The following is a 12,344-nucleotide window of genomic DNA, read 5'->3' as shown; positions in this document are numbered from 1 at the left end:
CTTTTTTGATAAGAATTAAATAAAAAACAATTTTTCACACATCTAATTATAAATCAGTATTTTAGTTGGCGTTTAATTCAGGAATGCATATCTTACCACTAACAATCCTATATTTCCGCACAGGAACAAACAATTAAATATTATTAAAAAAAAAAAAACTTTTTTATTATTAATACATAAACAAAACAATTAACTAAGATAACAATTTTTAATGATTCTTTACAAAAGGCAAGATCAAATAAAAAATTTCGCATACAAAAGGATATAAATAATCATTCATGGTGCTTATCAAATAAAAATAAATTTTTTGGGTATCATTTTTAAAATTCCAATATTTACCTATAAATTACTTCAGTGACACTTTTTTTTTCTATTAATAAAAATTTTTAATTGGTTTTTTTATTGCTTTCGTAAGATGAGAAATTAATATAAGAAAAAAAATTTTTTTTATTATATGAGAAATATTAAATAAATTTATAAATTAATTTTGTTTAATAAATTTAAATAATATAACTATTTTGTCAAAAATCATTTACGTTACGACAGAAAGGTTAAGTCAATTAAAATTTTTTTTTTTTATAATATATTTTTTTATTTATTTATATTATATTTTGTTCAGTCCACGCTATTAATATCCAATAATATATATAGATGCTTTATCATTACATTTTCAAAAAGTTTATAATATTGTTTTCATGGTGTCATTTTTGATATTCAATTATATTTTAATTTTATGAATTATTATGACCAATAAAATAAAGGATACTGTATTTATAATGATATTTATGATAGAAATTGTTTAAATTATCCTATACTTTCATACAATTCATATATTATTATACATTATTATAATTTTTGTCTAATATATAAATGATAAAAAAAAATTGCGAGAACTCTAATCTTTCACATTCCTGAAATATAATAAGAAAAATTATCATTTAATGATGATAAACTTATTGACATAATATATTAATTACATGAAAATATCTAGCACAATGTTGTAATAAGTTACCTTCTATATAGTGATAAAAAAATTAACAATATTCCAGTGTTATTTCTAGGCAAAGATCAAAGTATTAGGAAGCATTATATTATCTTGCTTCTTAAAAGAGGTTTATTTCGTAATTATAGACGTTATTTCTTATTTGATTATATTAATGGTATTTAAAAAATTTTTTTACATGATACCAATTATAAAATCCACTTTTGTTTCATTCTTGCTTATCAACTGTACATTTTTATTTATGTAATTTTAAAATAGTTACAATATTTATTTAAAAAAATATTTGACAATGATATAAAAAAAATAAACTTGATTTGGTGATTTATTAATTTACAATTTCTTGTTTTAAAATAATATTATATTAAATTTATATTGTCTTTATAATATGTATAGTTATTCTATTTTTATATTAAAAATTTATTTCAATTTAATATGACAAATTTTTTTTTCCTTTACCATAGCTTTTATTTTATTTATTGGGTATAATTTAGTAATCAGGAAGTATTATTTATAAGAAGAAACTTTTTAAGAGTTGTTAAATATATTCAAGTGGGGTTCTTTTGCGCGGGCAAAAGTAAGATGACAATATTCTTTTTGATCGTGCCATATATTGAGATATAATTATTTGAAATATAATTATTTGGTTAACCTACACCATTAAATAGTAATAATTATTAATTTTATTTTGCTGATAAGAAAAAATTCCATTGTATTTTAAAATATTCTTATCTTGTCAAGTAGTATTTTAGGCTTCCATATAATTATAACATTTTTATTTTTTTATATTTGCATTGTATATATTTCTAATTTAAATATAATTATATTTATATGTTATATAAAATTTTATGTGAATTTATCTTGATCAGTCATGTGGATTTTTTTTTATCAAAAATTACTCTCAAACTTTGACCACAATAACATTTAGTTCTCAATATAAATGTGATTTGTCATATTTTTAATATAAATAACATGTAAATTTTGGCTTAATGTCAATTTACAAATTTTCTTTATTCTTTTGAATATAATTAGTAATTAAATGAATATTTTTTATCATGTTATAATTATGTTTTTGCAGATAATATTCATGGGGCGAAATGCCAAAAGAAGAAAACAAATAAAAGATAAAAAAAAAAATAGTCTGGTCGCACAACATCTAACAGCTATTCAAACAAGTTAGTAATTAATCTATGGTATTTTTTTTTAATTATATAATTTTAGAGATTTGTCAATTAGAAGATGCAAAGGAAAAATACAATCAAAATATACCTCTTGATACGCACAGTAATGAAAAAGTAATTGAAAATTGCAATAAAACAAAGGAAAAATATGATAGATTAAGTGAAAATAAGAATAAATGTTTAAGTAATGAAAAAGAAATAACAAAAGCAAGGAATACGGTAAATTACTTTTTTTTTTAATTATAAAAATTAATACATTATAATTTAGAATCCATTTGTTATTAAAATAGTCATTAAAAGTGTTTTAGAATTAGCTGACAAAAATAGGGATCCGATAAGTAAAGCAGAAAGTATGAAGATAATAAATAATACATTACAAAACATTCCTAATTTTTTACAAAGGCAAATATTTAGAAACATTCTTCTTCAAATGGGTTTAAAAGATCTTATTCCACATTTAAGTAAATATAATAACCAACAAATAAACGATGAAATAATCAAATTTGAAAACCAAAGGAAAATTGAAAACAATGTTGAACTAACTAAAATTGGCAAGCACCCACTTAATGTATTTAGTGAAGCATATGTATCTTTATTGGATGTTCCAGATGCTAAAAATGATTTTGTATGTTAAACAAGAAAATAATTTAATTAATATTTTTTTTAAAAATATTCTATCCCTAAGTTACACCTTTCTTAGTATTTAATTCAGAAACTTTTAGCTGGAGGGGGGAACACATTTTAAAAAACATGAGATAGAAAATTACAATTTGTTATGTAGTATTATCATTCATTGTACGTTACGCTTTATCAAGTATAATAATTCTACTTTGAGGTCAATTTTAGTTCCATAATTTGTAAATATTATTACTTAATAATATAGATTAACTGTAGCACAAAATTCCTAAACAATAATTTTGTACTAATGACATTACTAGTATTTTTTTTTTAAATTTTGTTATAAGGCTGTAGATAAATTGCATTGTATAATATAATGTAACTGGGGGAAAAATTTTTTTACTAATATGTAATTTCTTAAAAATTTAATTAGGAATAGAATATTTTTGAACTATATAAAATTAATTACCGATAATAATATGTATTCTTAAAAAATTATATAATTACAAATTATTTTAGATGAATATAATTGAAAATATATCTAAAGGATTATTGACACCAGGTGACATAAAAAGAATTTATGCCCATCTTTCAAAACAATCAAAAGATATTACTGTTCAAACTGAAGCGATTTTAGATGAACAATGTTATAATAAATCAAATAATTTAGAAAATAATGACTCCGATAAAGAAAATGGTTCAGTTACGTCTGATCAAAGACATAATTTCATAACACTTAAAAGAAAAAGTAAATCTCTCCAAGATACTAAGACTAATTTTTCACAAATAGATTTAGATACAATTGATTATATTGATGAAAAAGAAACGAATAAAACGATAGTACAATCTTCATGTCAATTGTGTCAAAGATGTTCAAGAAATTCCTGTGATGCAGAAGTTCAAACAGAAGTTATAGAAAGCCAAAAAACAATACCACTACCTCCACTCTTACCAGCCGGATTTTTATCCAATACAAAGTCAAACACGAATATACCTAAGAATTTATCTACAAACACTAAAAGTTATCATGAAGAAAGTTCACTTATATCTCAATCATCATCAACGACAAATAATATTACACATCTCATGCCTGAAAACAAATTTCCAATTCCTCCACCTTTACCTGAAAATAAAACAATTTCATCATCATCTGGAGCTGCAACTATTTTACCACCAGCTCCACCATTACCAGGATCAAAAGTTATTCCACCACCTGCTCCACCGTTACCAGGAACAAAAATAGTTCCACCACCGGCCCCACCTTTGCCTGGAAATAAAATGGTTCCACCACCTGCTCCACCTTTACCTGGAGCTAAAAAAATTCCACCACCCGCTCCTCCTTTACCTGGAGCAAGAGGAATTCCACCACCGGCTCCACCTTTACCTGGAGCTAAGGGAATGCCTCCACCAGCTCCACCTTTACCTGGAGCCAAGGGAATGCCACCACCAGCTCCACTTTTGCCTGGAATGAAAGCACTCCCACCAGTTGCTCCACCTTTACCTGGGGCCAAAGGAGTTCCTCCACCAGCTCCTCCTTTGAATGGAGCAAATAATTGTCCACCTTTACCACCACCGTTATTTAAATCAAGCAACTTCCAATCGTCAGATTCATCAATTCCTGGAACGACAGAAGCTTCACAAACGTCCATTGGCTTTTCGAAGACTCCTCCAAATTCAACATTAACAAACGTTTTATCTTTAAATGCATTACAAGGTTCTAATTCAAGAAGTTCAGTGGTATATAGTAAAACAAAAAAAACAAATACAATCCAATGGACAGCTGTTCGTAATCAAGTTATAATAAATAATAAAACTATATGGAATCATTTTGTAGAACCTGATTTTCCTCCAGATCAACGTGAAAAATTAGAAAATATGTTTGAAAGAACAAAAATTGTACCAAAAAAAATTATTTCCAAATCTATTGAGTCAAAAAAATCTTCACCTAATAAAAATGAAACAAATGGAAAAAATAGTACCGGTGGATTAAGTGAAAAAAGAGCACTTAATTTAGGAATTGTTTTATCAAGATTTAAAGGAACAAAAGGTTTTGACTTGGTAGAAGCATTAGAAAAAGCACAATCATCTACTTTTGATATAGATACTATACAAAATTTACTTGTTCATTATCCAACCAAAGAGGAACGAGAATTTTTTGGTAAAATTGAATCAAAAGAAGGTTTAAATAATAATGAAGCTTTTGTTTGGGGAGTATCTAGAAAACCAAATTTACGTTTAAAATTAGAATTAATTGTTTTTGAGGCAAATGCTACCAATGATATACAAAATTTTTTAAAATCCGGTGAAAATTGTTTATTAGTATGTCAAAAATTGATGGGAAATGAATCAGTTGATCAATTTTTTTTCAAATGCCTACAATTTGGTAATTTCTTAAATCAAAGTACTTTTGCTGCAGGTGCGCAGGGTTTTACTTTACAATCATTATTACAAACTCTTATGGCTAAGGGAACGGGTACAAAAAGTTCATTAAGGATGGTTGATTTACTTGCAGAAGTAGCTGATGAAGTCATTTTTAAAGTATTAGATATTTTACCAATGTTGAAAGAAACTAAAACATTTGTATTGTCTGAATTTGAAGGAGCTGTAAAAAAACTTAAGAATCAGATATTAGCTATAAAAAAACGTGTTGAAATAGCTGAAAATGCTAATGAATTAAAAGAAGAATATACTGAGTTATTAAGCAAATATCAACATCAATGTGACCAAGTTGAAGATACTTTAACAGAAATTAAAAAATATGAACTAGATTTACAACAATTCTTTTGTGCTGATAATTTAAAACTAGAAGAAATTTTATGTATATTTCTTCAAGCTTTTACATTATTTGAAACAGCAAAAAAAGTAAGCTCATCTCATCTAAATCCTAAAAAAATCTCTTCTTCTACGTCCAATAGTCATGTCCACTCCTCAGCTTCTATTTGTTTTTCCGAAATGAATGTTTAATTTTTTAATTGTATATAAAATGTTAATATATGTATATCATTACTAAGTAATAACAAATATTTGTAAAAAAAAAGTACTATATTAATACCTACATATCTCTTACAAAAATAAATTTTTTATGTAATTATGAGCAATCATATAAAAAAATATGTTATAATCTATTTTGTTATTAATTAAATCAATCTAATAATAAAATTGTTGTAGATATTCATCTCAAAAACAATGCGTACTGAGAAGACTAGTAGGCTCGGAAATAATAAACCACTACACATTATAAGAAAAACAATTACAAAAACAGAATTAAGAAAAAATGTTGACATCCACAGTTTTATCGATATGCTCAATAGTGGTCACATCTAAAAAACTTTATTATTTAAAAAAAAATTTTTATTTTTATGTTGATATTATTTAATTGTTACAATTCAAAATAAAATTATTTGTTATATCAAAATTAAATGTAGCTTATAAATTTATTATGGCTGTTTAAACAATTTGTTTTAATTAAAAGATCATATATATAAATTTATTTTCGTTCAATTATTCAAATATACTTTGATTTCAAAAGAATTTATTGTAAAAAAAAAACTATAAGAAAAATTTTAACAATTAAATAATTTTAGTTGCATATTTTGAAACATTAATATGTTTTGATCTATCTTACAATATTAACTAATGAATTATTTTATCAAATTGTTTTCTATTAAACTTTAAAAAATATTATTTTTTACTACTATGGAATTTTAATTAATGTAAATATTTTTTATTAAAATTTTATATAAGTAATGCTCATTGAAAATCACATTATTTAAAAATATATTATTTACATAAAGTATCTATTGAAAAAAACAATGCATGAAAACTTTAAAAATTTATTGAAACACATAAAATATATATATTTTGTTGTATTTAAAAATAGAAAAACACTTGTGACATAATTTGGGAGATGACAATTTTAAAGAATAGCTTTCTTAGATTGACAAAGTATAATAGAAGATTTAAAGTGGTATAAATATGGTTGAGAAATTATTGTTAATATCAAAATATTTAAAAAAAATTGATAAAATAAATGCTACTATACCATATTTTGGTTATATATAAAATATATTGCCAGAATTTTTCAATTTTTTTTTAAAATTAATGTGACAAAATAACATCTATCAGAAATAAATTTCCAAAAAAATAACACAAAAGTTTTCTTAAATTGAAAAAAAAATCCTTCTTCCTTTTTAACTTAATACAATAAATTATTACTACAAATTAAAAACATAGTAACTCCGATGCCACATAAACTTTATATAACGGTTTATCTTTTGATTAATCATTTTCCAAAATCCCCCGCTTTTACTTTAATGACAAATTAGTTTCTGGAACTAAAGAAACCAGTCAATTTACATTGGTAAGATGTATATATATTTTCATGAAACCACTCAGTGTATTATTAATAATATATTTGCTATCTTTTATATACTTAATTTTACCACTTACAAATGTATCAACTCGTATGACTCGATATTTTAGAAGTATGTTATTACCTTTTTTTTTATTAATATATATTAATGTAATATTTAAAAAATATGAAAAAAATTTTTTATTAAAAAAAAATTAAGATACTAATAAGTTTTTTCTTACCATTAGATCGTTGTTAAGATACAGATTTTTAGAAAAATATTTCCTTTCTTAAAAACCCAAATTTATATACAATAATAATACTTACTTTTATTTAAAAATAAAATAAAATCATGTTAATATATCTTTTTCTAGATCAAAAATATATTTCATGTAAACACACAGTTCTATGTATCCTATTGTTTAATATTTTTTTTGGATAGAAAATTATCTTTCTTTACTTTTAATGTATACGTTGGTCCAATAACATTGTATTATTGCAAAATTACACTATTATTTAAATTAACTACTACAGGTTCATTTTTAATTTTACACAAAATTTTCTTTGGTGTTAACAATGATGCTTTATGATGAAGATGATGAGGATGAAGGTGTTTCAAATGATAACCAAGATTTTACAAAAAATAAAAGAAATTTTAGATTATCAATTCAACGTTTTTTAAAACTAAATGAAATTTTTAACATTTCAAGTGCGGCGGAAGATACTGAAAAATTGCAATTATATGATGAAATAAAAGATGAAGGAGAAAATATTATTGCTTATGTAAATAAAATAATAGATAAAGCAAAAAGTAATTGCTTTTTAGATAAAATTGTTAATGAAGATCGGTTACGTGAAAGTTCAAATGAATCAGATGTATATAATAATTACAAAAAAGGTGAAAAAAATCTTTGTGTAAATTCGAAAAAATTAAACAAAGATGATAGAAATAATTGTAATGAAGAAGATAGTGATAGTACAGACAATGAATCACCAAGTGCCGGTAGCTATGAAAATTTCAATACTAGTAATGATGAGATTCTTAGAATTATTGATGATAAAGGATTAGACTATTCTAGTGACGATGAAATAGATGCAGTTGTTCATTTGCCTTCTGCCAGCGAGGATTATATTGTAAATGGTAATTGTTTGGTTCTTAGTAATATCTTAATCTTTCAGGTGATGATATTATTCAATGTACGGGTGATGGTGATCCTGATTTTTCAGCTCCAATTAAGAAATTTAATAAAAAAAGAAGACGATTATCAAGTAGTTCTTCAATAGAAGAGAGAAATCCTCCAAGAAAAAATTACAAACTTTGTGATATTGATGATGAAGAGTTGAATAATTATTCTAAAGAAATCATTGATGTGAGTAGCGATAGTAGTAGATCAGAAGTAGAAATAGAAAAAGTTTACAATAGCTCTGAAAGTATAGAAACAATATATCTATCAGGTGATGACGAACCTGAAAATGATTCTAATTTACTCAAAAAAAAGCATCAAAGGAAAATTTTAACGAATAATCAGTTAGCACAATCAACTAGGGAAGCAAAAAAATTGAATGAAATTTATCGTAAAGAATATTCTCAACGACGTGAGAGTAAAAAGATTATTTTTTATTCTACTGAAAATGATGGAATACCATATTATGATAGGCGAGTAGAAGCTATTGTTTTATATGATGATGGTAAACATAAAGTTTGTGTTGATAAAGCATTTGTCAAAGTTCTAAAGCCACATCAAGCAGAAGGAATAGATTTCTTATTTTTTACAACCATAAGATCATTAAAATACATAGATGATCCAGGAAACGGGGGAATATTAGCTCATTGTATGGGTTTAGGAAAATCACTTCAAGTTATTGCATATTTACAGACAATTTTTTTTGATCCCATAATATCTAAGAGAATTTCAAAAGGATTATTACTTGTTCCTACCAATGTGATTAATAATTGGGAAAGAGAATGTAATTTTTGGCAGTCACTAATTGATGATAAAGCAAAAAAATTTGGTGTTTATGTTTTAGGTACAGAAAAATCTTCCGGTGATATACATGATAATTATTTATCAGCAATTGAGGGATGGATAAATTCCTCTCGACCTAGTATTATAATTGTTGGATATGAAATGTTTAGAAATTTGATAAATTTTGGTGATGGTAAACGAAATAAAATGAATTCAAAAAAGCAGCAATCGATGGCTAATAAATATTGTGAATATTTACAAAAATGTCCTCATATAGTTATTTGTGACGAAGCTCATAGACTTAAAAATATTAGTTCAAAAATTGCTTCTGCTGTTAATGAAATTTCAACAAGACGGCGTATTTGTTTAACAGGAACACCAATACAAAACAATTTAAGAGAATACTATACTATGATTAATTTTGTAAGACCAAGTCTTCTTGGAACATATAAAGAATTCAGTAATCAATTTGTTAATCCAATTGAAAAAGGAATCAAAATAGGTGCAGCTCCTCATGATGTAAGATTAATGAAAAGACGATATGTTGTACTTTGGAAATTACTTGAACATGTAGTAAATCGAAAGGATGCTTCATTTTTATATTCTACATTACCCCCAAAAGAGGAATACTTAATTTATTGTTCTGCTTCAGCTACTCAAGTTAAATTGTTAAATGGATTAGTTGAAATATTTCCATTTAATAATAGTTGTATACGAATGAAACCCGTCATGTCTTACATATGTACTCATCCTTACATTTTAAAAAAAGTCTATGTTGATAATGTGAGTGCAAGAATTTATGATGATCAAGACAATAGTGACTTAGAGAATATCGATGACAAAGTAAAAATTTCAGAATGGTTAAGAGACAAATGTGATTCTTTAAAAGATATTGCTTTAAATAATTTTGAATTATCCTCAAAAATACTCATTCTTTTTGATATTCTTCGATATGCTGAACGAGTGGGTGATAAAGTCCTTGTATTTGTTCAATATCGAGAAACCATTAGTTATATTGAAGAATCACTCAAATATTTTGCTAAAAACGATTTGTGGTATGATGAATGTCCTACTTTAAATACAAGAGAACTAAAAAAAAATGAATTTCGTAAAAGAACGTGGGAATTGTATAAAGATTATTTTATTATAACGGGTGAAACTTCTCTTCAGGAGAGATCATTTATTGAAAGTCGAATAAATATGCGTCGAACAAAATCAACCAGACCAAGACTTGTTCTGATGACAACAAAGGCTTCATCTGTAGGAACCAATTTTATTGGCGCTAATAGGGTTGTTCTTTTTGAATCAGGATTCAATCCATCAGATAATCTTCAAGCTCTTCATCGTGTTTATCGTATAGGACAGAATAAACGTACATTTGTTTATCGGCTTATTACTCAAGGTACTATTGATCAAAGAGTTCAAGAAAAACATATTTTAAAAGAGGGTATTAGTAAATGTTCCATAGACAAACATAATATTCGTGATCTTTATAATGATGAAGATACACGATGGAATAAAATAGATTGTATTGACGTTATGAGTCCAACATTTTCTCGTGGAACACTTTCGAAACCAAATGACGATTTATTAAGCTACTTAATATGTAAGCATCCAAAAAGGCTGATAAAATATGATAATTATGATTCTTTATTAGAGGATAAAGTTGAAGAAGGATTAACAGATGAAGAAAAAGAAAAAGAGTGGAATGATTATATTGAAGAACAAAGACGTTTTGAGGGAACCGAGTTTGTAAGTACATTTACAAATTTTCCACTAAATAATGAACCCGAAGATGTTAGTTTACCTTTTTTGAGGCAATTACTTCAGACATCGTTAAGTTAATTCTTTTTATATATGCAACAAATGAATTTTTTTTATCTTTAATATTTTATCTATGTATATAAGCGAGAGATAATCTATGAAATTTTCTTTCATTTTTTTTATTTTTAATAAACTTTTTTTTTAAAAAATAATAAATTTTCCAAAAAATTATGTTTTCATACAGGTAGTCATTTGAATTTGTAACATTGGTATTTTTTGGAAAAAAGTTATTAAAAAATTAACTTTCAAAGTAAATTTGAAATTTGTAAAAATTCATAACGTTATTAAATGACCATCTTATCAACCGAATAAAAAAAGTTTTGTGTTGCAATTGCTTTTCTTATCTTTTGAGTAAAATATTATTTTGATATCTTTTTTGTTTGGAGATATTTAATAAAAACCAAAGTTTTTTATATTAACTTTTTTCTATCTTTAATTGATCACAATTTTTTATAAAACAATATTTTCAATATGGTTATGAGGTGATAAATTATATTGTTATTGGTGTTTTTCGAATGAAATAAGTATTGAGAGCGTGATATTATTAATCATCATTAATCAAAACACCGTCTTCTATACTATAAATATTTAACGATAATTAAACTGAAACTAATTTATTATTAAAACAAGACTATATTTATAATTTAATTATTATTTAAATATTTTTTAATTTAAATATTACAATACTGTGAAGTGTAGAAAAAATGAGGGAATTTTGATGGAACAGAAAATTATATATGTATTTAGTAAGCAGGTTCTTGAGTTATTAGCAAAATTAAAATGACATATAAAAATTTATTATTTTATCAATAATAAATACTAAAGTTGTAAAAAAATATTAAAAGTTAACTTATATAAAAATTATCAATTTGTTTAATAGTAAGTAGCAGGTGAAAATTTAAATAACTTAAAAAAATCTTTAACAAAACTGTTGTTCAGGCAAATTTTGGTTTACTTTAGTTTAAAGAAAGTTTCAAGAAAAAATGTTGCTATTAAATATATAAAATGATAATATGTTCAATTTTTTTTATATTTTAAAAAATTTAGAAAAAAAGTATGAACTTTAGAATAATGAAAGTAAGGTAAATTAAGGATTTTTAGTGTTATATTTAAAATCAAATTCTGATATAAATCTTCAAAAATTAACTACTTTCAGGAAAAAATAATTAACTTTTTACAAAATAAAGTTTATTAGCATTTGATTTTCAATGCCCGATAGAAAAAAACATTGAAATATATCTTACTAATAATTCAAGAATAAATTAATATTATGAAAGAAGTTGTGAAAATTTAAATAAAATGAAAAAATTTAAATATTTTCATGCTTGCAAATATTGGACAGTTAAATTTTATTTTACAAATTATTAAAAAATTTTTTGAAATTAACCTTATTTAAGTTTTGA

At 24.3% G+C, this 12,344-nt stretch overlaps 2 protein-coding genes across 2 annotated transcripts; both read left to right on the top strand.

Annotated features, from left to right (window-relative positions):
* Positions 1–2,087: 2,087 nt before the first annotated feature.
* Positions 2,088–6,123, top strand: SRAE_1000180500 (Formin Homology 1 domain and Formin, FH3 domain and Formin, FH2 domain and Armadillo-type fold domain-containing protein; the record flags this gene model as incomplete). The annotated part of the gene is made up of 6 exons (XM_024648804.1): positions 2,088–2,175; positions 2,222–2,400; positions 2,450–2,806; positions 3,319–3,547; positions 3,590–5,661; positions 5,968–6,123. The coding sequence occupies 6 exons, from the start codon at positions 2,088–2,090 to the stop codon at positions 6,121–6,123; spliced, it is 3,081 nt and encodes a 1,026-aa protein (XP_024502746.1).
* Positions 6,124–7,729: 1,606 nt separating this feature from the next.
* SRAE_1000180400 (Transcriptional regulator ATRX) lies at positions 7,730–10,962 on the top strand (the record flags this gene model as incomplete). Its single annotated transcript, XM_024648803.1, has 6 exons — positions 7,730–7,933; positions 7,977–7,998; positions 8,049–8,291; positions 8,330–9,118; positions 9,179–10,723; positions 10,784–10,962. The coding sequence occupies 6 exons, from the start codon at positions 7,730–7,732 to the stop codon at positions 10,960–10,962; spliced, it is 2,982 nt and encodes a 993-aa protein (XP_024502745.1).
* Positions 10,963–12,344: the final 1,382 nt, after the last annotated feature.

Source organism: Strongyloides ratti (genome assembly GCF_001040885.1).
Source record: "Strongyloides ratti genome assembly S_ratti_ED321, chromosome : 1".
In the NCBI taxonomy this organism is placed as follows: domain Eukaryota; kingdom Metazoa; phylum Nematoda; class Chromadorea; order Rhabditida; family Strongyloididae; genus Strongyloides; species Strongyloides ratti.
Note: the sequence above shows the minus strand (reverse complement) of the source record. Positions and strands in the feature narration are given on the sequence as shown.